This window comes from Paramisgurnus dabryanus, chromosome 13 (assembly GCF_030506205.2).
Source record: "Paramisgurnus dabryanus chromosome 13, PD_genome_1.1, whole genome shotgun sequence".
NCBI lineage: Eukaryota > Metazoa > Chordata > Actinopteri > Cypriniformes > Cobitidae > Paramisgurnus > Paramisgurnus dabryanus.
In genome coordinates this window covers 34,942,565-34,969,881 of record NC_133349.1, presented here as the reverse complement: position 1 = coordinate 34,969,881, position 27,317 = coordinate 34,942,565, and the positions used below count along the sequence as shown (strand labels likewise).

Genomic DNA, 27,317 nt, shown 5'->3' with positions numbered 1-27,317 from the left:
TTCTTTATAGGATTGGTTTCAAAGTGTGATTTACTAGGCATTCATCCAACATTAATCCAATGAAAGTGACCACTGTAGATAGTTTAAAACCCTGAATGCTTTATTTAAAGTATGTATACATAACACCTCTCCTACATAACATTACATAATAGTACAATCACTTAGAATAATAACACACTGAAATGCAAAACAGATCTCTCAGAACCTGACTGCAATAAACTTAGTCGTTGCCCAGAACGCTACTGTTACCCCGCAGGCTCATAGCGTTTGCCCTCATAGCACAAGAAAGTCAAAACTAAGACATCAAATGAAACACAAATATATATAAGAAAAGGAAAGTTAAGTTGCATAAACCAGAACGTACAACACCACAACTGAGTGATATCTTCATGGCTGCTTCACATATGTGTGAGGCTTGTTTCTGCATGCACGTTTTTTGTTTGTGTGTGTGTGTGTGCGTCACTCCTAAGGTAATGGAACAGGTTTGGCTGGTTGGGGTATGAATAACCTGTACAGAGGAGCTCACAGGTGAGAAACGGTTAACATTTTATGGGAGCATACATGGCAAGAAATACACACATCTGTATATATCTATTTATAAATCTATAGTTTCTTCATACATGTATATATGAAGAAAACATAATCACAACGAAATCAAACAAGGCAAAGTTTTTTTTAGCTTGAATGACTTAAATAACTTACAACACTCTGAATACCTAAATTATTATAAGGTACACCTGCGTGTAGTAATGCGCAATATGGTATTAGAGATTTTACGAATAGAAAAAAGCTGTTAAAGAGGCCATTTGCCAGACATCTTTTATGTGATCATACAACGGAAAAGATAAATGATAAAAGATAAATCAACTGAAAATAAAAGCAAATAAAACTGGGAAAAACTTAAGCAATGACTATGTCCAAAAGCATAAAAAACACCATGCGATAATGTAAAAAAAAATAAAGAGGGAACGAGACCATCGAGGACCAAAGAAACGAATACGATGGCGTTGGAATGGAAGGGGAACAGACAATTGAATACAGACAGATGTGGGAATTCATTGTAATTATTTTTGTACTTGCTGTGACAACACATTTCTCATGATCCAAAACTTTCTTAATTCCCCAACGTCTCTAAGAGTAAGAGCCTATACATTCACTGCAGCGATGACCTCAACCATGTTTGAAACATCTATTAGCCGCTTACAATAGCAAAGTATGCACACCGAAGGCCGTTATATACACGTGGTCTTAATCTAGAAAATGACATTAGCTCATTCGTTTGTTAGAAGAATGCATAGCATGCTGTAAGTCTAGGCAAGCCTCGCAGTCTCGGATATGGCTGGAACTCTCTCGTGGGTTCGCTTTCAAGCCCGTTACCAAAAAATAACCGCAGCCTGTTGCGTTTCTTTTTCGGCGACTATATCGGCCCATCTCAAGTATTAAGAATAATTCATCCTGTCTATTGAATCTCTCCCCTCCCTTACAGTCCCATATAATGGCAAAACTGCAGCCGAGGGTCATGTCTGAAAGTTCCTAATCTAAGCAAATGAAAGGAGGATTTCTAGCAGTTAAAAAATGCCTGTAATTTCAGTCATTTAAAATTCTCGTAGGTCATGGAGGAAAGACGAAAACAATATCGTGTATTTCTGCTGGTGAAGACACTTTTGAGCATTCGCTGTCACAGAGGTGGCTAAAAGGGCACAAAAGTTCATGCTGAAAAATAAAGATATGATTTGTTATTGAACAACTCCATCAGTGCGAGTCTCTTTTGGAACCACGCTGGCCTATTTTACGACCACAGAAGATCTGGAGATCACACATGCCACGATAGGGTTGTATTGTCCCCTCGCTGAGTGTATATTGTACAGAACAAAAGCGAGCCCGAGGCCTTGATTCATTCACAATAATAAATTAAAGCCATAATAAATAATTTCAATGGCGTTCGTTTGTGTGCGTGTGGATTCAGGAGACAGTCGTCCACTCAGGATGCAGTGTAGAAAGGAGGAGAAGTTATATTGAGGTGAGTGTGTCCTCTTTGAAGCGTGTGGCGTGACCGTTTTGTGGTGCCACAGGGGTCTGAAGTCAGATGGTGAAGGGCGGCAGCTGGTTTCATTTAATTCCACTGAAACGGCGTCTCCTCGCGACTAATGCTGCCATTGCGGGTGGATGATGTGTAACCGCCGGAAAAAACATCCATCTGATTTTGTGTTTACTTCATTTTTTTTCATTCTTCATTCACAAAGTCTATAGTCCGTCCCGCTGTCAAGTTTCCAAAGTGGACATCTGCTCCAGGGTCAACATCAACTGTCCATGCTGTAGCATTCTAAATGTGAAAAAAGGTAGAAGAAATATTACCCAGGAATCTTTGCACTTCAAGCTCAAATCCCAATCAAAACAAGAACAACAATATATCAAGCCCCCATATAACCAACAAAGGCATCTACTGTGCAAACAGCCGACATCGCTACACGTGATTGTTGATTTTGATAAAGGGAATGTTATTATAGACTCAAGCTGAGTTGCGGGTGGTGAAATGACAAATGTTACTACAGTTAAAGCTTAGCACATACACTTGCATTCAAAATCACACATTTCATAAAATATCAAAAAACCTCATCAAAACTTTGGAATAACACAATTGTAACTATAGGAAATATGTGACCCATTCTGGGAAAGAGGCAAAAGAAAGTATAAATGTAGATTTTGGTCGAAATCTCCCTCATTAAGCCCTTGTCAAGTGATCCCAATGCTCTAAATAGTCATCAAACGTCTAAAATGATCATTATTTGTATGTTTTCTGACAGGTTTACTGTCCTAAATGCTTAAGCTACACAAAGATGTGCGTCCATCCACATGCTCGTGACATTTTGGTTTCAGTTATTGTCAAGGGTATTAACAAACATAATGTGTCTAAAAATAAATACACAAAATTATTCTGATCTTTCATGTCTTTATTAAACACACGCCTTCAAAATGGTAGTGGAAAAGTAAGTGAACCCTTATAATGAATAATTGGTTGACCCCCTGGCAGCAGTTACCTCAACCAGCCACACCCTGTAGCTGTGGATCAGACCTGCACATCATTGAGAAGCCCATTCTTCCTGGCAGATGTGATTTGGCTCTGTCATATTCTTTGGATGTCTCATGTGTATGGCCCTCTTCAAGTCAATCCATAGCATCTACATTGGGTTGAGGTCTGGGTTTGACTTGGGCACTCCAAAAGGTGGATTTAGATTTTTTTGAAGCCATTCTGTTGTGGACTTTCACCAGTGTTTTGGGTCGTTGTCCTGTTGCATCATCCACGTTCTACACAGTTTCAGCTGACTTACAGACATTCTCACATTATCCTGAAGAATTGTCTGATATAGTTGGGAATTCATCTTCCCCTCAATGATTGCAAGGCCCTGATGCAGCAAAGCAGGCCCAAATCAAGATGTTTTCTCCACCATACTTTACAGTTGGGGTGATGTTTTCATGATGATATGCCGTACCCTTTCTACGCCAGATGTAGCGCTGTGTGTTTCTTTCAAATAGTTAAATCTTAGTTTCATCAGTCCACAAAACATTTTGCCAATATCAGCTGTGGAGTATCAATGTGCTCTTTGAAAACTTCAGGCATGCAGCAATGTTCTTTTTAATAAGCAATGGCTTCCTTCGTGTTGTCCTGCCATGGATATCCTGCTTATTCAGTGTTTTATGTATTGTAGACTCATGATGTTAGCAAGCTCCAATGATGCCTTCAAATCTTTGGCTGTCATTCGGGGTTGTTTCTTTACCTCCTTGATGACTCTTCATTGTGCTCTTGGTGTCATTTTGACTGGGTGTTCACTTGTTTGTAGAGTAGCAACAGTCCCAAAGCGTCTCCATTTGTAGATTGTTTGCCTAACTGTAGACTGGCAAATTTCTAAAGTCTTTGAAATAACTCCAGTTGTGTTAAAACCTGACGCCAACCCAAGGTTCACATTCTTTTTTTACTACAAATTTATGTGGTTGTTCCCAATAAAAACATGAAAGATCTTAATAAATAACTAATTCCGGAAAATTTGCACATATGTTATGAGAAAAAGCATCCAAAATCAAAACTCGTTCTCTTCTACTCATTTTATCAAACAGCTTTTTGAGGTTTCACCCTTAGAATTTTTAAACATCTCATTAACACATCTCACATCTAATCTTATTCGCTCTTTATCAAAAATATATATTTTTTTGACAGAATTCTAATTCTCTGATGAAAAAAAATTAATGTATGTGTTGACACATTTAAATACTTACATTCAAGTATATAGTATTTAGATGAGTTGGTTCATACCATTTATCGCCTCGTTCTCCTGTGATTCCAGGAAAGGGGCGGGACCCCAGACACGTACAGTGCCGTCATCTGAGGCGCTGGCCATCAGGCCCGGCAAGACGGGGTTCCAGCTAACACAGTTCACTGTACGCGTGTGACCCGTCAGCTCGGCTATGGGCAGCTCACTACGCTTGTGCCAGATGTAAACTTTGTGGTCTGTTGACAAAACCCAAATCATCATCATCATCCGTGTTGGACTGTACTTTCTCTATTAGAATGAGATTTCCCAGCTCTTACCTTCACTACCACTAGCAATGAAGTCTTCATTATAGCCCCCAAAGCAGGAGTGGATGGTATAGAAGCCCTGAGTCACACCTTGATACTTTCTGACTAACACGCGATCCTGCAGATCCCACAGATGAACTCCCTAAACACATCCAAACAGAATCATATAGCTTATATTGGGCTACGAGTACTGGGATGTTTTACTATTATGTATGAATCAGCTTGTGCCATTCTCAGCTCTTGAGACTGAAGGAGAACCCAGTTTGCCTTCAGCGAGTAACAGATTATTGGAGCCGGATGGAGGTAATAGAAAATCTGGAGAGGCGTACACACCAAACGTGATTTTAACGTTTTGCCCTTGTAGACTACATACAAAGTCAATGCAAAGACGCAAGCAGAAGCTAACTCGCGCGGGGCAATGCGAATGACCTGGGCAGTAAAATGATGGTGAAAACACATGCTATTCGCCTCAAACGCATCTTCACGCAAGTTGAAAATATTCAACTCAAGCCAAAAATTTGCATGGCACAAAGTTAAATCCTGTGAGTAATCTAAAGCGAGAAACGCGGTGTTACGCAATTGGTGTTTACACAGAATTAGAGTCGAGTGATTATAGCTTAGGCAGAAAAGCTGGGAACTCAGCACAGCTTGAATGCGTTAACTTATTTTTTAACTATTATTTATCGGTAGAGATTAAATATATACAAACAATGTTTTGAGACAGTGTACACTTGTCTATACACATACACACAACTATGATCACACATTTATTTCGTCTACATTGCTCCACACAATACTCACCTGAGTTGCGACATTTAACAGAGCTAATCGTCCGTTTCTTGACACTGTGAAGGACATAACGGGGTGATCCTCCTGAACACTGTAAAATATCCAAACACACACCAGCAATTTTTTTGTGATTAAAAAATACACTTGCAGAAAAGCTGATCTAGTTTAACAAAAACTGAAAATGACAAACAAAAGTCGACGTACATGTTCCTGTCAGTCAGATCTTCAAAGTTGTATCCACGGATCCGCTGGTGTGTATCAGAAGCCAGCACTGTTCTGCCATCATTCAGACACCACAGGCACTGAACGCGGACACCTTCCCACGAATCCAGCAGATTTCCATCCAGATCCTAACAAACAACAGAGTCTTCATTAATCATCAGTAATGATGAGTGCATAAACCAAAAATCATCCAAACATCAAGCAACAACAAGTGTGTCTTTCAATCTGTGTCCTCTTTAGTCTCTTCATAACACATTTTTACTAGATTATTTAATGAACACATTTCTCTAACACTTTACAACAAGGCCTTATTTATTAACATTATTTAATGCATTATTTACGAAAGCTGGAAGTGTAGTCCATTTTTTACGTGTAGGCACAGTTGAATGCACAGACACACAAAGCATACTTCATTTGACTCGAACGCGTCCACAGGCATTGGACGAGTTCAATATCTCCCATGCCCTACAGGGGTCCGCAAAGAGCAGTTAAGTAGGTCTTACGGGGTGAGGCCACAATTTAAAACTTATGAAAACGTCTTTGTACTCTTTTATTGTATAGTTGTATAAATGAGGATACTTCCTGACCTCTAAACAATCTCTCATTTATGGCCTCCACTGTTATTGAAGCTTGCACGCAATACAGTCCATTTTGTCCATTGGATAATCCAATTACTGCAAGAAAATTAAATGCGCATGTGCGAAGTCACATGCAATGTCACAAAATTCGACCTTGCGTGTACATTAGTCCATATTATTCTGATGATGAAATGTTTGTCATGTGTACACTGACCCTCGCTTAACACTACCGAAAACTTATAACCGCTGCTCATTGTTAGTTTATGTTTACGTTAGCTCAGCGGTGCAGCTACCAGTGTAGAATCTGAAAGCCGCACAGGAGCGGCGTTCCAGTCCAGTGTGGCACATGCCAAGACCGCAAGAGGTAAATGTGGCCAGAGATGGTTCAAAAGCTATTCTAGGCATTTGTGGCCTAATGGATAGAGAGATGTGCTGCGTCTGAAACCGCCTACTTCATACTATATAGTACGTGAAAACAGTAGGCGAGGCGAGTAGTATGTCCAAATACATAGTTTTCGAAAAACAGTATGCGAAAAGTACCAGGATGACCTACTACTTCCGGTTAGATTTTGCAGCGTGCATATGATGGACACTTCACTATCCCATGATCCCCCGAAGAAGAAGAGGCGTGCGGCTGTTTTCGCGCTGGAATGACATGACGTGATGACGACGTATGTCACGTGATGTAGCAACATGACGGATGTAGTCCGTCCGAATCTCATTCATACTACCAGGATTCATACGTGTAGTAGGCAAGTAAGTAGGTACTTCATCTTATTCAGTACCTACTGTACAGTATGCGGTTTCGGACGCAGCCTCGGGATTGTGAGCCAAAGGTCGCTGGTTTGATTCGAGCAAGGTATCTTTCCCCCCGCGTTTACTGCAATGATAGCTGCTCACTGCTCCAAAGTTTTAATAAGAAATGATGATGAAAATTACATTTCAAGCACCTTTGAAAGATAAATGGCAAACCACCTGGATATTTCTCAGTACAATTAACTGGTAAGTAGCAGACAGCAGTGTAACGTTGTAATGATCACTTACACACTGGTAGAACTGGCCTCTCTGACCTCCGGTAACGAAACGCTTGCCATCTGGGTTCCAGGCCACACTGGTCAAGCTGTCTTCATGGGACTGGCTCATTTTGGTTCTCAGTTCCCCTGTCTAATTGAACACAGTGCCAATTTAAAAGAGAGGCGACCTCGTGGAAAGAATCTGAAAGCTGACACCAGGTCAGCGGAGTCTAGACCCTCACCTGAACGTTCCACAGCCAAAGCTCAGAGCAGTCGTCTGGGCCACAGGCTATCAGATACATGTCATCGGGGCTCCAGGCCAGATAGGAAACCCCATAGGCATGACCCTCTAGAGTCTTCAGCTGTCTGAGCTGATGAGTTTCCTGTCAAAACATCACAGAAATCATCAAACTCATGCATCACGGCCTCGATATGCTGCATTATGTCATTAAGAAGAGAAAAGCAACTCACAGGATCAACCTGCCATATAATGACTGTCGTGTCTTTGGATCCTGAGGCCAATTTGGTGCCATCGTTGGAGAATTTACAGAACCAGACTTCATTGCAGTGCTCGGTCAGAATCTGTTGGGTGTAGCAGGGGAACTGTTTCCTAGAGATAACAGTGAATGTACCTTAGTGGGGCCAAACAAGCTCTTCGTACTTTAGACATTAGCCCTCAGAGACCCAAGGATTGACTTTTTAACTTGAACGTGTTTTGAGAAGCCAGTTTATTCATCTACTGATGTCTTGAGGTCAACTGTAGAAAACTGTTGTTCAAATAGCAACACTGGTGTCTCAAGGGATCCTAAATGTCATCACCCTAACAACTGTGCTTTGACGTTCTTGAAAAACCATCAGAGCATGCAAGTAGGCTTAAACTTTTATTATTATTCTTAAAGCGTAACTAAACCCCTGGTCAGAGCCTGACTCCACCCACTGCAATATTTGAAAAATGCAAGAAAAGTGGGCAGATCCCAACGGAGATAGAGGGGACGAACTAAGCTCGTATCAAGTGTGTGGTGAGATCGTAACAAGGGCGTGGTGAGCTTGAACCTGCTTATGTCACGAGTCATTTCTTGGACCCAACATCCAATAGGAAAATTCAACTGCAGTAGCCACCGTTCTACCTCAAGAGGGCAGCACTCAGACGTTTTTACACCATATATTGTAGTATTGAAACACTTCCAAATGTCAAAAAACTTACTAAAATCAATGAACAGCAGTAATAAAGCATCATTCTTACAGATCATTAACTAAAAAAAGTTGGTTTGGGGTTTAGTTACTCTTAAAATATCTAAGGAATAGATAAAAACATGCTAAAATGCATTAAGAGAGTAAAAATGACCCCTTACTGCTAGTGCTAGCATTCTTATCAAAGGCATTTTCAGAGAAAATAACCCAGCTCATTTCAGAAATAAATGCAAGAGACATGCTGCCACTTAGTTTTGTTGAGGGAGAAGGCTTCTGAAAACCAATGGTCAGATGTGGTCCATTTTTTTTCTTCACAGAATTTTTCACTTGCATCTAACCTTTTACTAGATGTAAGAATTTAGTCTTGGACATGCATGCCTAATTCAACAGATATAAAATCTACAGTGGCAAGAAAAGTATGTGAACCTTAGGAATTTTCTACAGTGATTTGTCATCTAGGTCACAACATTAGACAATCACAATGTGCATAAGCTGCAACACACAAATAATTCTAGTTTCTTGGTCTTTTTTGAAAACACCCATTAAACATTCACAGGGCTGGAGGAAATGTAAGTGAACCGACAGACTAATTACTTTAATGAAAACTAAATTTTGTCCTGAGGCACCCAAAATGTGTAAATCATTTCCTTTAAAGGTGGGGTGCACGATTTTTGAGAAAAAGGGAGTCGGGCAGAGTACCAAAACATACTTGTAGGCCATCAGCAGTAAGAGGCGTGCCTACATACCGACATCGCTGGCTGGGTTGTGTATGTGTGGGGCGGGTCTATTAAAATAAGGTCAAGATGATGGGGCGTGTTTGTTTAGGTGATTTCAATTGTCAACATTGTCTTTCAGAGATTGTACACCCCGCCTTAATTTGTTCAAGTTTCCAACTTGGAATATTTCCAAAATTCCCAAGCTTTGCAACCCTACTTAAGATGCATTTTACGTCAAGTCTAGTCTTACAACTGGGTGTAAGTCCAGCCCCAGATGATTGGTGGAAAGAAACTTCAGTGCGGGTATGAAGGGGTGTAAAAGCTTACATAACACGCTGTTTCTGCTCATCTCATGTAAATCCTGAGTATCTTTTGGGGTGGTTTCCCAGACAGGAATTAGCTAAGCCAGGACTTAGTTTAAGTAGGAAATATAACAAACATGCCTTACTAAAACAGACAAAACAACTTACACAAAACAATATCCCACTATCTCTGGATAACTTATGATTCACTATTCATGTTGTTTATATTATATGCACTTTCGTGCCGATTGCCAACAAAACAAAGACATTTAACACAGTTTTACTTACCGCCTGCGACTCATGACCCAGTTGGGCCTTCTCCATTTCAACGAAATCCAGCGTTAAACAAACACACACACACACAACTCTGCTGCTAAACAAACTATATCCATTGTTTCCAAAGGGCTGGCTTACTTCTCCTTACATCCAAAAACACACTTCCTATTTCCTGCCATTGTTGATTCTTGATATAAAACAAAGCTGTCGCGTGTAGTGATGCCTGTGACTTCTACTTCTAATGAACAATGCTAATGAGCGCCCTGACACGAAGGTGTGCATTTCCGGGGGAAGTGACCATAAAAGGAATATGGGGTCAATGATACGTAACGGGTGCCCACGTATAAAAAGAAACCTTTCTGAAAGAGGAGGCGTGAGTTTGGCCCAAAAATACACACTCAAATGATTTTTTGACACTTTGCATTTGTTTAGCATGAGAATTACTGCACTTTGACTGTGTTGATAAGTCAGAATGAATGAAATAGCATTAAACCGCCTCTTTAATGTACCTGCTGCACATGTGGTCTATCAGCAGAGACACAGAGTCCAGCCCACTGTCCAGTTTGGTGTTGTGGTACAGACAGCGATCTCGCTGTAGCTCCACCGCCTGACGTAACAGAGTCTGCAGACGACGGGGTGGCAACATCACAGACGGGGGCAAGTATGCTGTGGCAATACATGAGGGAGAGAAACAGAAAGAGAGAGAGAGAGAGAGAGAGACAGAGATGGAGACCATAGAGGTTGTGGAGGGTTAGACTCTGTTTCATCTGAATTCAGCCGACAGGACAAAAACTGAAATGGATTTTACATGACGCAGGTCCTTCGCATTGTTTAGGTTACCCAGAATTCAGTTCGTCTCCTGAATAGGCTGAACTGAAATAAAACTGACCCAAACCCTAGCTGAAAAAAAGAATTACATGAAACTATAAAAAAATTAAAAAGAGGGAGTGGAGAGGGGAGGAAGTGCAGAGAATTCATGTAAAAAGACCTAATGATACAAACATTCAAACTGTTGACAGTCTTTATGTGGGTTTAAAGTAACTCACTCTGTAGTTTGTCGAGGAGTTTGGATCGCGAAGCCGTCCCTTTGCCCTCCCACTCAGCTTTAGCACGCAGATCATCAGAATGACTGCACATCAGGTACCTTAAGAAGTCAACACACAGCATCGCACTGATTAACAGTCAATATACAGACACAGGCTACTCAAAGAAATACTCAACTTCCATAAAAAAAAACAGATTATTCACTTACCAACTCATATCATCCAAGATCTTGATGGTTTTTTTTTTGTTCATTCGAGAAAAAAATTCAGTTTTTTTGAGGGAAACATTCCAGGATTTTTCTCAATTTAATAGACTTTATTAGACCCCAACTGTTTACAGTTTCAATGCAGTTTAAAATTGCAGTTTCAATGCAGCTACAAAGAGCTAAACAATCCCAAACGAGGCATAAGGGTCTTATCTAGCAAAACAATCATCATTTTCACCAAAAAAATAAACATGTTTTTTAAACCACAACTTCATATGCCAACGCGACCTTGCATTATCAAAGGGTCACGCATTACATATGTAAAACGCACACTTGCAGACCATTTTAAACAATAAACTGACACAAAGACATTAATTTTTATCACTTCACATACAACAACGCCTGAGCGCTCCTTTTTTTCCACACTTGTAAACACTGAAGTGGTAGTTTTGCAATACGTCACGCATTACCTTCTGCCATTATAAGGCTTTACGTAAGGTCGCGCTGGCGCGTTACACGGCTATATAAAGTGCATATTTTTTATTTTTCTAGGTGAAATGACCGTCGTTTTACTAGATAAGACCTTTATCCATCATTTGAAATTGTTAGACCCCCTTGAATTAGCATTTTAAACGGCATTGAAACTGTGAACTGTTGGGGTCCAATAAAGTCTATTAAAATAAAAATAAAAAACTTTTTTTCTCGACTGAACAAAAAAAGACACCAACAATTTGGATGACATGGAGGTGAGTAAATTATCAGGATTTTTTTATGAAAGTGAAGTAATCCTTTAACAGCTGCATTAACTTTATGGATTATTTCAAATTTCAACTGATGCTAAAGTCACAGCATTATTATGGTGCATTCACACCAACCGCGATAGAGGCGGCAAAAACGAGCTATTCGCGCGTAGCTGGACGCTTGAGCTTTATTCGGGAGTGAAATTGTAGTCATTCGAGACATTCATGCGGAAATTCGCATCATGGGAGGGGCATCGCGGACTCTGTTGAGACTCTGCTTGCTTCCTGTAATCACGTCACTACTACAGCAAGGTCCTGATTGATTAACGCGACGCGGGAATCCGCAGAAGTTCAGATTTTTCAACTTGTGCGTTTCCCTCGACAACGCTTAATTCGCACCACGTCTACCGCGCCGCAGGATGCTTAATCGCGTCTTTGCATTGACTTAACATGTAAATCATTGACTTTACATTAGAGAATCAAAGAAAAAAATACATTTGAAGTACACACGTAAGTTAACTGTTTTAAATCTGAATTGCAGTAATGTGGAATATAGGTTAAACATTCTCATCCTTTAATAAACACTGATATGCACACAAAACAAGCCAAACTGAAACATGCCACAAAAATAGTTGATGATTGTGGGAAAATAAGCAAGTTGCTGTCTCACCCTAAGATGAAAGATATAGGCAAGGTTATCGCCTTTTGTTCTATTGTGTGAGTTGGTGGCCATTTGTTTATGCTTGGGCCAAGGGTCGACTGTGGGTGCAGGTCAAGCATAAGGTGTAAACCCATTTCTATAATAATGAAATGGTCTGAGTGATACAGTGGGTGAGATAGTAATGTTGATGGTATTGAGGGTTGGTGATACTCCAGGATTGGGGTTGGCAGGGTTACTTCCTTTCGATTCACTGTGTAAAGTTGAGTGCTTTGTTTTCCATTTAAGGGACTGTCCCCTAAAATGTGTATAAGTGCAAATGTAGGGCTACTGTTATTCAGACTTGATGAATGCAGTGCCACTAATAGTATGCCTTGATTTGAATTTGTGAATGATTGACTTATGCTCATCGCTATCTACTGCCTGAGGAAATCCAAGTCTCCTGGTCTTTGCTAAAAAAAGCTTTCCAACAGATCCAACTGATGTGATCAGGGAAAACTTCTAACGCTGGATGCCCAAAACAGCACATTTCCTAATCTCTTATTTAAAACCAGTTCAGTTTAAAATAAAATTGGAACTGAAAACGTTAAAATGAAGTGTAGAGTATAGCTGGAGAGTCGTAATACCCGCTGAGAATGTGGATCCGCTCTGTGTTATACTTCAGAGGGGTGAGCTCGGCTCGGAGCACCTGTAGAGCCTCCAGGACCTTCCCATCCTCCAGATACTCCAAATACTTCTGCTGCAAGAGCAAGAACTTCATCCGCTGACCAACACGAGAAAAAAAAATGATTAGGATGTTCCCAAAGTGACGATGGAGATTTCTGAAGTACTCTGAATACTTACCACAACAGCGCCGGGTGAATGCATCAGTGCTTTCAACTCATTCAGATCGCTCTCAGCCTATTATACAAATAAAAGACAGATTCACAAGTTAACAAACTCTTATCTGCAACTTTAGTTAGCTGTGACCCAAATGACAATTACACACAAAAAGGACAGCACACATGGATTGTGCAGATCTGTTACTAGGTCTAATTGTACCTCATTCAGTTTGAGACAGTCTCCCTGTGGTCGATAACTTTAAAAACTGATCTTTGAGCATCATCATAGCATGTGTAAATGTTTTTTCCTGTGGTAGTAAAATCGACTGTGCATGTATTCATACACATGAAAAAAGGGAACAATACTAGATGTAAGAATTTAGTCTCAATAAAACATACAACTGAATAGACTTTAGACTCAATAGAATTTAGTCTAAATTTTTTCACATTTCTTATAAATTTAAGATTTTTTTTCCAGTGAACGAATTGTAATTTATAAACAATTAACAATACCCAAGTATTTTTTTTATTTAAGCAATTTTTTTTAAATGTATTTAATTAATTAACTTTTTTTGGTGGACATGTATCATAACCATTATGTATTGTGTACATACCATTGTGTACTATTACTGTACTATGATTGTACCATGGCATTTCCCTTAAATGTAAATATTGTAAATTATTTAGTGTACATCATCACTGTGTCATCATATTTTATTCTGTTGCCATCACTGTGCTGTAATACTTTTGTAACGATATGTTGAAAGTTTACAGAGGGCAGATTTGTAAGCCAAGGATTAATTTGTGTATCATCTTCATATTCTTTCACCCTTTGGGAGTTTCAAAACTTCCACGATTCCTCAATCTGCCTCAAAAGACTCTCACCTTTTCCCACTCTCCCTCCATCACGTGATTCCGGAATTTGGTAGCAGCTGGATGCTCAAGTCTACAGCCGGATTCCTGCATCAACAGGTCCACGGTTTGACTAAACAACACAAATGTTTGTGTGTTAATGGGTGAAATGACTCAATACTCTATTCCTTCACACACAAACAAAGCTTCAATATCCTAGCAACATGTCAGTTCTGATTCAACACAACAATTACTGTAGCCAGCGATTCATGAGTTCCAATTAACATGTACTCAAATAAAACATAAAAGAATATTTGCCTGCTGTCTGAAAATAATAGCCCAACCCCAGAGTACTCCTCCACGCTTAACTGGAATATTATATCTGGTATATATTATATATATATCTATATATATTATATAGATCTGGTTTCTGTGGGGGCCATTTTAGTACAGTGAACTCATTGTCATGTTCAAGAAACCAATTTGAAATGACCCAAGCTTTGTGACATGGTGTATTACCCTGCTGGAAGTAGCCATCAGAGAATGGGTACATGGTGGTCATAAAGGGATGGACATGGTCAGAAACAATGCTCAGGTAGGCTGTGGCATTTAAACAATGCCCAGTTGGCACTAAGGGGCCTTAAGTGTATATTATTATATAAGAGACCACTTTTCACTGATTGATTAATAATATATATATGCCCATGGCCCTCCTGACATTAGTTAAATGAACTTCATATACATTTATGAACACCTGGAGAGATAAACCTCCCCAAACCAATAGTGGGGACCGAACTTCTACTTTTAAGAGCACAGTCCGAAATACGATTGTTGTCGGGCTATAAACGCTTATAGAAGTTTGATCTGCAGTCTCTTTAAATGACCTTCAGAAGAGCTGATTGTATGACGCAAAACTCGCAAGAGTCTCTGTTAAGCTAGATGTGTTCAACGTTACACTGCGCCGTGCAGATTGACAAGTGTATGACACACGAGAGGGATTCATAAGCATATGAAGTAGGAATGTTTTTGTTTGAGTAATCCATAGGTCTTAGAAACGAGTACTAGATTTTTTTTAAAACACTTTAACAAAAATTAATGTTGAAGAAACTACGACTGAACAAATGAACACATAATAGATTATTAGAGAATTAAATATAAATATATTATACAACATGCATCTATCTGCACAAAATCCAAGACTTAAATGAAGTTAAAGTTTAGCTGCCATTGTGGATGCCTACCACCATAACCATAACAGCATGCTATGAAACATGTCGAGTAAAAAAAAGGATTTACAATTGTCAATAAAGAAACAGTACTTATTATGGCCATTTTACGAGATGTAATATAAGTCTCAGGTGTGCCTAGAATGTGTCTGTGAAGTTTCCACTTAAAAAACAAAACAGATCATTTATTATAGCATGTCCAAAATGTCCTTATTTGGGTGGGAGCAAAAACACACTGTTTTAATGTCGGTACCTTTAAATGCAGTGAGATACAGCTTCTCACTTGCTTTCAAAAAGACAGTGAGCGCTTTTAGTTAAAACATCTTATCAATGTGACCTCACATTTGTTGTCTTGTCTGACTTTCTTAAAGCAGTTTGTATAATGAATGCCTCCAGTCTTTGTTTACCAGCTCTATGTACATTTACAACAATCATAATTTTAAGAAAATATATTTATATATATTAAGTCATAATTATATAATATTAATTAATTATCATCAAAACATTAAAACACCACTGACACCCTCATCAAAACGTAAAAACACTACTAACACTGTCAACAGTGTCACCAAAACACCACTGATGACACTGTCATCAAAACACCACTGACATCACCAAAACATTAAAACACCACTGACACCATCACCAAAACATTAAAACACCACCGACACTGTCAACAGCTGACAAAACACCACTGACAGTCATCAATACACCACTGACACCATCACCAAAACATTAAAACACCACTGACACCATCACCAAAACATTAAAATACCACTGACACCATCATCAAAACATTAAAACACCACTGACACCAGCATCAAAACATTACGACACCACTTACACCATCATCAAAACATTACGACACCACTTACACCATCATCAAAACATTACGACACCACTGACACCATCATCAAAGCATTACGACACCACTGACACCATCATCAAAACATTACGACACCACTGACACCATCATCTGAACATTAGAACACCAACAAAACACCACTGATACTGTCAACAGTGTCACCAAAACACCACTGACACGGTCATCAAAACACCACTGACACCATCATCAAAACACAAAAACACTACTGGCACCATCACCAAAACATAAAAACACCACTGACACTATCAACAGTGTCACCAAAACACCACTGACGACACTGTCATCAAAACACCACTGACATCACCAAAACATTAAAACACCACTGACACTGTCAACAGTGTCACCAAAACACCACTGACACTGTCATCAAAACACCACTGACATCACCAAAACATTAAAACACCACTGACACTGTCAACAGTGTCACCAAAACACCACTGACACGATCACCAAATCATTAAAACACCACTGACACCATCACCAAAACATTAAAACACCTCTGACACCATCATCAAAACATTAAAACATCACTGACACTATCATCAGAACATTAAAACACCAATGACACCATCATCAAAACATTGAAACACCACTGACACTGTCAACAGTGTCATCAAAACCCCACTGACACCATCACCAAAACATTAAAACACCACTTACACCATCATCAAAACATTTAAACACCATCATCAAAACATTAAAACACCACTGACACCAGCATCAAAACAATGTCACCACTGACACTGTCAACAGTGTGACCAAAACACCACTGACATGGTCATCAAAACATAAAAACACGACGGACACCATTGTCACAACACCACTGACACGACAACAAAACATTCAAACCCCACTGACATGGTCATCAGAACATAAAAAAAACACTGACACTATCATCAAAACACCAATGACATTGATTTCAAAACATAAAACACTGTTGATCGTACTACTATTATGCACTGTATAATATAAAAATATACACAATAAATATAAGAACAGTACAGACACCATCACACGCACAACACATTTATCAAAAAACCCCTGAAAACACTACTGACATTGATCATCAAAACGGCATTGACAACATCAACAAAACATAACAACACTGACACCATTACGAAATCACCAAAGCACTACTGACACAACATCACAACAACAACTAATAACTGACACTATAATGAAAACACCCATAACACATTAGTCAAAACAAATACACCGCTGTCAACAAGACTAAGTTACATCTCTTTTGACCTACCCGATAATAATCCAACAACAAGACGATGATTATAGGTAAGCTTTACTTACTTGAGTCCTAACCCGTGTAGATGTTGTCCTATAAGTCTGATCACATCCTCATCGGCCTGTGACAGTCGTTTCTTCTTTTTCAGGCCGGTATCTAAGGCCGGACTGTCGGTGGACGGCAGCCCATTATTAGCCGCGGACAGTAGCCCGTTGGAGTGCACAGCTCCCGCGGCGGTTGACGAGGACTCTCCGTTCCGACAAGACACCTGCGGCTCCGGCTCCTGTCCTCCCGTCCCGTTGGCCTGCATGTTATGAAACGCGTTAAAAGTGTTGGATCTGTTTTTAAAGCGGACCGATGAGCGCTTGTGGGGGGTTGGGAGAGCAGCCGCAGAGAGGCCCGTGATCCCGGCAGCAGACGCCCCGCTCTCTCCTGCTCCCTCCGCTGCCGAGCCTCGGCTTTTCTTTCGCGGGGGCGGCGAAGCTCCGCCGGTTTCCGAGTCGGACGAGGAGGAAACGGAGGCCAGAGTTTCCTCAACGGCGATGTCAAGAGTCGAGACGCCCTTCAGGCTCGATTTCAATGCGATTTGGGACACAACATCCCCCGCTATTCGCTCTCTGCTCTTGTTATTGTTTGTCAGAGAACAGCTGCAAGTCCATTATGGACGTCCGTGCGTGGTGACGTAACAGGAAGCGGCGCGACAACCTTGAACTCCCTGGTATAGGTGACGTCACACTACAGATAACGCTCTCTCAGCAGCAGTGCCGTGCAGTACTGAGCATCCGTCAAGTTTAACAAATATAGCATTGTATTTGTTGGTACTGAAAAATCACCATATTTATTGACCATTCTATATAAAAATATTTGGATTAGTTTGGATGGAAGCCTAATAAAAGAGCATCTTAATACAAAAAGACATGTCTATACAAAATCAATTTTTAAGGTATACTGTCTATAGATGTTGTACCTTTACATTTTATTTTATGTTAACATTTTAAAAAATACTAAAACATATCAACAAGTAAATTAAATTAAAATCACAAGTTAAAAAAAGTTTTCAATAGACCATAAAAGTAGCCCTCCCTTGCTCACAAAAAGGATGGAGACCCCTGCTTTAAATCATATTGTCCTCTGCAGGGTCACAGGAGGGCTGAAGTCTATCCCAGCATTTCACAGGCAGGCAGGATACACCCTGAAACTGATGGTCACTTGTAAAATAAAGACCAAATCAAAGATTCTCCTCCTTTTTGGCTGTGGTGTAGTGGTGCACCCACATTTTTTTTAAGTGGCTATAAGTGGGTACCCATGCCATCTAATAAAGAAGTTTGTATACTCTGTATACCTGCTTATACCCGCACCACACAACTGCTTTGTGGCTTTGCTAGAGAAAAACCCACCTAAAACCATCAAAACAGGTAGTAGTACTAGTAGTAGACTTTACTGTTCTTGAGAGGAAAACGGTTGCTGCACGACCTACATACAGGGTGTAATAAATGTTTCATAATGTTTTTATTAAATTGTTTTTACTGGTGACAGTAAAAAAATTTCACAGTTTCCTAAACCAATGTAGCAACTTGTTGCTTTAGTAAATGTAAGGGCAGAATTAACGTGAAGATATTTTCAGTCATATCTTTGTAATATGTTAGGAGGCTAAAATGATCAAACGGAAACAAATTCTGGTAACATATCATTCAATGTGCCATTTTATTTCATATCTAAGGATAATTCAAAAATATCAAATTTTAGCAAAATCCTGCATCGGACCGGCCACAATGTCATGCCCTCCATTTTAACATATGAAAGTCAAAATCAAATGCTTTCTCTGCTTACACATACAGACTATCCCTGACGTTTGTAATAAATAAACTGTTTGGCCCATTTTTAAGATCCACAGATCCATTCTGACGCCCATCTCATACAATACTCTAACTAGAACGTTTACAATCATAATATAAAAATATGACTTGTTGGGACAGAAAGTTTGATTGCAAAATTGTACTGGACAGCAGAATGCTATTACGGAAATGAACTATTGCACATTCATCTAATATTTCAGGAAAGACACAGTCAGGAATCTATTATGATCTAAGAATCCTCCATCCCTGGAATACTGCCTATGAATGTAGTGCAGATATATTTCAAACACGCATTATGAACCTGTTTACAGTGATACTCGTATCTCCTTAGAGTACCACAAACTGATGCACAAAATGGCTTCTATTTGGCACGAGGAACACTGATACTATCATTAAACGTGTAGTGGGATCCAAAAGTCTGAGACCACAAGTGAAAGCTCATGTGATTTCAAATTATATTTTCAGCCAAAGCAATCTTAGTGAAACGATTCTCATCATTTTTTCATTTGCTATGTCCCACTCCTCACTTATAAATAGTATGCACTTCACCTCGCATGAAATCCACAGGTTTGTGCGAGACCTGGTGATCCATGTTCTCCTAGTATGACTGTAAATAAATCCAGTAAGCATCTTGTGTGCTAACTTATAAACACATGGGTTGACATGGGCAATGTCACAAATACACTTGCGTTTGATTAGTGACCTTGTAATATTCTTATCTTACTTGCATATTCCTAAACATTTTTTCTTCATTTTACACTCTGGTTAATTTTTTCTAAATTCTGCAACTTAGAATATACAGTGGTGTGAAAAAGTGTTGATGTTTTTTTTTGTTTGTATGTCACGCACAAGCTGATGAGACAAAAGTTGGAAGGTGTGTCCCATTACGTCTGGTGTAAAACATCATACCAATAGTAAAATGTGGTGGTGGTAGTGTGATGGTCTGGGGCCGTTTTGCTGCTTCAGGAAGACTTGCTGTGATAAATGGAAACATGAATTCTGCTGCCTACCAAAAAATCCTGAAGTATAATGTCTGGCCATCTGTTCGTGACCTCAAGCTGAAGCAAACTTGGGTTCTGCAGCGGGACAATGATCCAAAACACACCAGCAAGTCCACCTCTGAATGGCTGAAGAAAGACTTTGGAATGGCCTGCCTAGTCCCAAAAGTCCAAACCTCAATCCTATTGAGATCCTGTGGCATGACCTTAAAAAGTCGGTTTATGGTCGAAAACGCTCTAATTTGGCTGAATTATAACAATTCTGCAAAAATGAGTGGACCAAAACTCCTTCACAGAGTCATTGCAAGTCATCGCAAACACTTGATTGTAGTTATTGCTGCTATTATTAGGTTTAGGGGGCAAACAGTTTTTCACACAGAGCCATGTAGTTTTGAATATTGTTTTCCCCTTTATAATAAAACGCTTAATTAAAAAACTGTCAGTTGTGTTTACTTGTGTTATCTTTAATTATTATTTCAATTTGTTAGGTGATCTAAAACATTAAAGTTTGACAAACATGCAAAAAACAAATCAAGAAGGGCGAACACTTTTTCACACCACTGTAGATTTTCACACCAGATTTTCGAAGAGGACTCAGACGTTTGCATCTCACTGTATGTCCTTTAAAAATGACTGCGAAGTCAAAAAATCTAAAGTGACAAGAGTGACAATATACTAAGGTGACAAAAGTTAAACTCACAAATACAAAAAATGTACATATACTCATGCTGCACGCACGCTCGCTCGCTCTTCACCAAGTGGAAAAGGCAGTGTTTTTACACAGGCATTCAGAGTAGATTTTAAACAACATTCAGATACAACCGGGACCTTCAGGATCATCTGTAATCTTTAAATCATTTTAAATCAAAAAAAGAAATAAGTACATAATTCAAAGGTTTCTTTCGAGCAGCCAGTGTATAATATACAGCCAAGTTCATAGTGTGTACTGTTTCCTTTGTGTAGTTTAAAATAGCTAAAACTCCGTTCAGCAGCCTTTTCAAATCTTGTTTGGCTATGAACACTTCATAACTTTATATTATATAGTTTTTCTCTTATATGAACACAGCCTATTTAAATCTTGTTGGCTGCGAACACTTCATAACTTTATATTATATGGTATTTCTCTTATATGAACACAATGTCATTCTCATTTCCTATCAACATGTCTTTCCTGTCTAATAAATACAGAAAGAAATTTGAAAGTACTAATTACTGGAGCACATGTAGTTAGCGGAGGAGGTATGATGTGGAGTGTGCGAGAGAGATTTGGAGAGTTTTATATATGACAGCGTGTGTGCACGTGTTGGTCAAGAGCTGTCCACAACTTGGTGCGGCAGATTGACAAAGGAGCCATTGATGAAGGAGCCTTGCTTTTCTCGTCCCTTTAGGAAATAGGTGAGCAGTTCTCCTTTCCCTTTCACGAATATTGGTCCCCTTCTAACAAAGCGGAAGCCGTAGTCCTTCAAGATGCAGTAGCAGTCCTCCACCACCTGAGGAAGCAGAGTTTGTTTAGCTGGCATTCAATGCTCTCATTGGATACTTTGGCCCCGTCCCAAATGCCTTAATGTGCACAGTATTTATGGCTTTTGGATCAGTATATGTTGTGGTGTTTTATAAGGTGGGTAAGGGCGCCATCTAGTGCATAATAGCAGAAATATGGATTGCCGTAAAAACTTGTCTTTGGCAGAATAGCCTTTTCTCTTAATTGACGAGATACCTCATCAATGGAAGGGAAAGTATACTTTCCAAACTAAATTCGTACTAGTAAAATCATGTGAAACACTTCACCTGGATGTTTCCCATCACCCCTGTGGACTCCATTCGACTGGCGACATTCACAGTGTTTCCCCAGATGTCAAAATGAGGTTTACGGGCCCCAATAACTCCAGCCAAAACTGCTCCTTTATTCAACCCTTTAGAGAAAAGATCACACGCAAGAATGTACATGACAACAAACAGTCAAATAATTTCTGTAAAAATATACAACAGCAGTACGGTGATGCACTAACCGATGCGGAGCATGAAGTTATTAAACGACTGGTAGTTGATGTTCATCAGTGTCACCTTCATGGCCAGAGCGAAATCAGCCAGATCGGCCAAGTGCTGCCATCTTTCCCTGTCTGAAATCTCTTCTTTCTATTGGCCAGGTCAGAAAAATCCACCATCAATATAACCAGCGTAGTTACTGACACTAGATTGACATATTGGTAAACTTCCTCATTTACCTTCACACATGCATAACCATTAGTGTTATTGTCTGAAGTGACTCCTGATGCTGCCATGTAGGTGCTTCCGATAGTCTTGATTTTGGTTATACAGCGAAACTGTGGCTCATCCAAAAGCTATTGTGCAAAAATACAAGAAAAAAGTCATTCTTAATGGAAAATGTCTTATTTGTCTCACAAGCATTCAAGTTTACCAAAAATAATAATTCTGTCATCATTTGCTTACCCTCGTTCAAAAAATGCCTTCTTTGAACAATATACATTTTGTATCTAAAAGAGGAACTCATAGAATTCATATGCAATAAGATCATTCGCAAAAAATGACTAGACCCCACCTTTTCAGTGCTAATGAACCATTGCACGTCTTTAGTAAATCCTGACAGTCGTTATTTAACACCAAAATTATGATTTCCTGTTAGTAAATCTGGACCTTAAAGGGGACATATCATTCAAATCTGACTTTTTCCATGTTTAAGTGCTATAATTGGGTCTCCATTGCTTCTATCAACCTAGAAAATGTAAAAAAAAAAACAGTAACTTAGTTTTAGTAAACCATTCTCTGCAAGGATGTGGAAAAATAGGGCATTGAAATTGTTTTTTTATTTATTTTTTATTTGACCTTTATTTAAGCAGGAAAATCTCTCTGAGATTTAAAATCTCTTTCACGGGAGAGTCCTAACCTAGCGAGGACAGCAGTTACAGTCACAACTTATAAATAAAAAAACAACAAGATAAACAAACAAATTTAAAAACAATTACAAATCAGAGAGTCTTCTTCAATTGACCTAATAATAGATTTAAAATGATCCATAGTCACTAAAGTTTGTAGTTTCAGTTGTGTTTAAAGTTGATTCCATTCAAATGGTGCGGCGTACGTAAATGACCTTTTCCCCATTTCAGTTCTTACAGATGGAATAGAAAGAGTGAAACAATTTTCAGACCGAAGGGAATATCTCCCAACACTTTTCTTTGAGTAAGACAACCTAAATACAAAGGCAACAACCCCAGAATAGATTTATAAATAGTTAAGTAAAAATGAATTTTCCTTCGGATAGACAAAGATGGCCAGGCTACTCTATTATACAATATACAATGATGAGTTAGAGGCTTACAATCTAATGGTCATCTGTGGTAAACAGCTCCCAAAGAAGAGGGAAGTTGAGAGGAGGCAGATTGATACACCGCATCACCATAATCAAGTACCTGCAAAAACGTAGCAGAAACTAACCTCTTTCGTACGTTAAATGAAAAACAGAACTTGTTTCTGAAATAAAACCCAAGCTTTATTTTCAGTTTTTTCTTTAAATTAGTTATGTGAGACCCAAAAGATAATTTATCATCTATAATTATGCAAAGATATTTATATTCTTTTACTAACTCAATCACATTGCCTCTTAAGACGTCTTGAATCTTTTTTTGAACCTGAGATTAACATAAATTTAGTTTTATCTGCATTCAGAACAAGTTTTAGTGTATGAAACCGAGACTGAACAACATCAAAAGCAGTTTGAAGCTTAAGCAAGGCTTGCTGTTTTGAAGGTGCACCACAATACATGATAGTATCATTTGCGTAAAAATGAAAATTCACGTCTTGAATATCTGAATCAATACTGTTTATGTAGATAGTAAATAAAAGAGGTCCCAGTACGGACCCTTGGGGAACACCTATAACAGTCTCCAATAGTCCTGAATTTTTCCCTCCAGCCTGAACACATTGAGTTCTGTTGCTTAGATAGTTTTTAAACCAGAGAATGACATGATTTGATAAACCAACACTCCTTAATCTGAGCAGCAGCATCTCATGGTCCACTGTGTCGAAGGCCTTTGATAAATCGATAAAAAGAGAAGCTCAGTGGTCACCTCTATCAATTAATCCAGTAATATCATTTAAAACTTTCAGAACAGCTGTAGTGGTACAGATTGATTATTAGATAGAATTTTATGCGCATTCAGATAACAAGTCAACTGATCACTAATAAAACGTTCTAAAATTTTCGACAGAATACAAAGCTTTGAGATTGGTCTATAATTATCGAATATATTGGGATCCCCCCCTTTTAACAAGGAAACAACAAAAGCTGATTTCCAGATTTCTGGGATAATACCACTGTCTATTGAAAGATTAAAAAGATGAGTTAAATGGGTTGAGATTATGTCAGCTGTCATTTTCAAATAGATACTTTCCACACAATCAGGGCCTGGCGATTTATTTGTATCAAGCGATTTAAGTGTATTATAGACATCAGAACTCTTGATATGTGCGGAAATGAACTCCTCCTGTTTAAAACTAGTTTCGGCATTTACAAAGTCATTATTTGAGCACAAAGAGTGTAACTCGAGTAATGACCCAGGATCAATAAAATGCTTATTAAAAAGGTTAAGGATTTGCTCTTTCTCAGATATGATAATCTAATGATAATGATAATAAGTGGAATCCGTAATAATTTTTGATGGAAAATCTGAAGATTTTTTGTTCCCAGTAATGTATTTTATATTCTGCAAGAGTTTTTTAGGATTATTTAAATTAGTTGTTGTTTTTGCAATAAAATAATCAGCTTTAGCTTTCCTAATGGCGACTGTGCCTATTTAGAACCGAAATAAAACCATCATAAAAATATTGCCAGGCATGCTTGACATCGGGGATGAGGAAGATCCTTTCCCAGTTATAAGTAGCAAGGTCTTGGAGAAAATCTCATTAAAATATTTCAAACCCCTTTTTATAATGATACGTGATTTCTGTTCAGGTAATTTTGTATCTCTAGCTGCGGCAACATCACAGTGATCGCTAACATTATTTGCATATACAGAAGCCAGTGAATATTTGTGTGGAACATTTGTAAAAATAAGATCAATTAGTGTTAACTTTTTATGATCTTTCAAGTTTGGTCTAGTAGGTGTCTGTACTAGCTGTGAAAGTTTAAGAGTATCACAAATTAATTTAAGCCCATCAGACACTGACTGCAACCAGTTAACATTAAAATCACCCAAAAGAACAAGCTCCCTGTAGTCCAATGATGTCACGGTGTGCATCAGAGATGAAAAGGCATCATTATTAGCTGAGGGAAGTCTATAACAACCAACTACTGTGAGATGTACGGTTTTAGAGAAACTGAGATTCAAAGCAAGTAATTAATATTGTTTAAAGTGCCCATCTTATGACTGCTTTTCCACAAGTTATATAGGTGTATGAGTTCCATAAAGCATGTTTCAAAAGTTGTTTGCTCGAAATAGCTTGTAGGAAAAGATTGTTACCCATCTCTAGTAGCCTCTGTTTCAGGGCAGTTCAGATTGTGCCGTTTTGAGCTAGTCTTACATATTTATGAGCTGCTGCTCCTTTGATCACGCCCCACTACTAACGTCATGTGCCCGTGCGCATGCTCAGTGGTCTCGTGAGCAGTACAGACCATACTGTGTTATTATTTTATATATTATTATTATTAACGGTTTATGATGCCAACAGACAAATCATGCAGAAAAGTATCACTAATAAGTAACGGTACACTACAGGAGAAGAAACTCATGACACACAATGATTCCAGAGTAAATTGTGATGTTACGTTAGCAGTCACAACAATAAACTCGTTTTCCCTGGACAATGCTAACATATTCCCATTATAAAACACTTTCAAGCGCATTATTTTCGCAAATTACAGAAATTAAGACCCGGCGGGGGATGTATACTGCTTGTGGGCCACGTGCTAATTGCTAGAAGCTAGCGGGAGGTCCGGACCGTAAAGTTATAAGAGGCTCGGGGGTTAGCATCTTCAGAAAAGCCGGGGCTGTAAGGCCCGGTCTCGGTGTGTCAAACTCATCATGACACACAAAGATTCCAGCGTAAATTGTGATGTAGCAGTCTGAACAATACACTCGTTTTCCCTGGACAATACTAACATATTCCCGTTATAAACATTTTCAAATGCATTATTTTCGCAAATTACAGAAATTAAGACCCGCCGGGGAATGTATACTGCTTGTGGACCGTGTGCTAATTGCTAGAAGCTAGCGGGAGGTCCGGACCGTGTATACATCTATGCGGACCGTAAAGTTATTAGAGGCTCGCCTCGTCAGAAAAGCCGGGGCGTACGGTCTCGGTTAGTTTGGCAAAAAGCTTTTAGCTCTAGCATCATAAATGTAGTATTTTGTGACAGAAGATGACAACATGCAAAATATAACGTGACTTCTTACCTTTGTGATGAAACAACGCGATCGCGAATCGAATCCAGTCTGTTTCAGATGTGTGAATGATCCATGAAAGTCCAATAAAATACATCCAATTACCATTTTTGTCCACAAATGCTTATAATCCGTGAAATATAGATACATAGTCTGTTGTTTACATCAGATTTCGCATGAAGGTCTTATCGCCTACAATCTGAGGACTGTTTGCGTCGTAACACACTGTATATAAGATTACTCCGGGTTCCAATAACCACGCGTTAAAACTTTGTTTTTAAAAGTAGGTGGGAGTATAATCCATAATATCCAAATAGCGCTGTTATTTCCGTGAGAAAATTCAAACTGAATGTGACGAAACTTTTTGTTACGTCACAACGGAGCTGAGTTTTAACTCGCGCAATCTGAGACTCAAGGCAGAGGACATTCAGAAACCTGTATCTCACTCAAAACAGCATGGATGGATTTTTTTCCAAGTTTGTATGCGTGTGGGAGCATCAGAGACACAAATGAACACCCCAAAACCCAGAAAAAGTTAATTTTTCATAATACGCGCACTTTAACCACCGATTCTGAGAGTAATACAGTAGCTTCAAATCTATCCTTTATATATATTGCTACCCCCCTCCTATTTTTGGCCTATCAGCCCTATAAACATTTTAGCCATCAATACCAATAGCTCTGTCCTGAACGGTTTTATTAAGCCACGTTTCGGAAGGGGATAATACCGCCC

The 27,317-nt window shown here is 39.0% G+C and overlaps 2 protein-coding genes across 4 annotated transcripts in view; both read right to left on the bottom strand.

The window, feature by feature from the left end:
* Positions 1-79: 79 nt before the first annotated feature.
* On the bottom strand, positions 80-18,169 carry wdr26a (WD repeat domain 26a). Of its 2 annotated transcripts, none has more exons than XM_065246406.2 (14): positions 17,398-18,169; positions 14,014-14,113; positions 13,151-13,207; positions 12,934-13,070; positions 10,707-10,804; positions 10,170-10,326; positions 7,647-7,785; positions 7,418-7,558; positions 7,207-7,326; positions 5,567-5,712; positions 5,375-5,453; positions 4,586-4,715; positions 4,273-4,504; positions 80-2,323 (listed from the first exon to the last, which is right to left on the bottom strand). In XM_065246406.2, exons 1-13 carry the CDS (start codon positions 17,640-17,642, stop codon positions 4,290-4,292), a joined length of 1,764 nt encoding a protein of 587 aa, XP_065102478.2. In that variant the 5' UTR covers positions 17,643-18,169; the 3' UTR covers positions 80-2,323; positions 4,273-4,289. The 2 variants fall into 2 exon arrangements, with proteins under 2 accessions (XP_065102478.2, XP_065102477.2); XM_065246405.2 differs by having other exon boundaries at positions 4,310-4,504; positions 17,398-18,163.
* Positions 18,170-20,629: 2,460 nt separating this feature from the next.
* The window catches only part of adcy3a (adenylate cyclase 3a), a 54,046-nt gene continuing 47,358 nt past the window's right edge, over positions 20,630-27,317 (bottom strand). For both annotated transcript variants that reach the window (XM_065246403.2, XM_065246404.2), the window contains exons 17-20: positions 22,412-22,528; positions 22,196-22,322; positions 21,975-22,099; positions 20,630-21,676 (exon numbers count right to left, since the gene is read on the bottom strand). In XM_065246403.2, the coding sequence (XP_065102475.2) occupies positions 21,494-21,676; positions 21,975-22,099; positions 22,196-22,322; positions 22,412-22,528 (552 nt within the window). In that variant the 3' untranslated portion in view covers positions 20,630-21,493. The remainder of the gene's footprint in view (positions 21,677-21,974; positions 22,100-22,195; positions 22,323-22,411; positions 22,529-27,317) is intronic.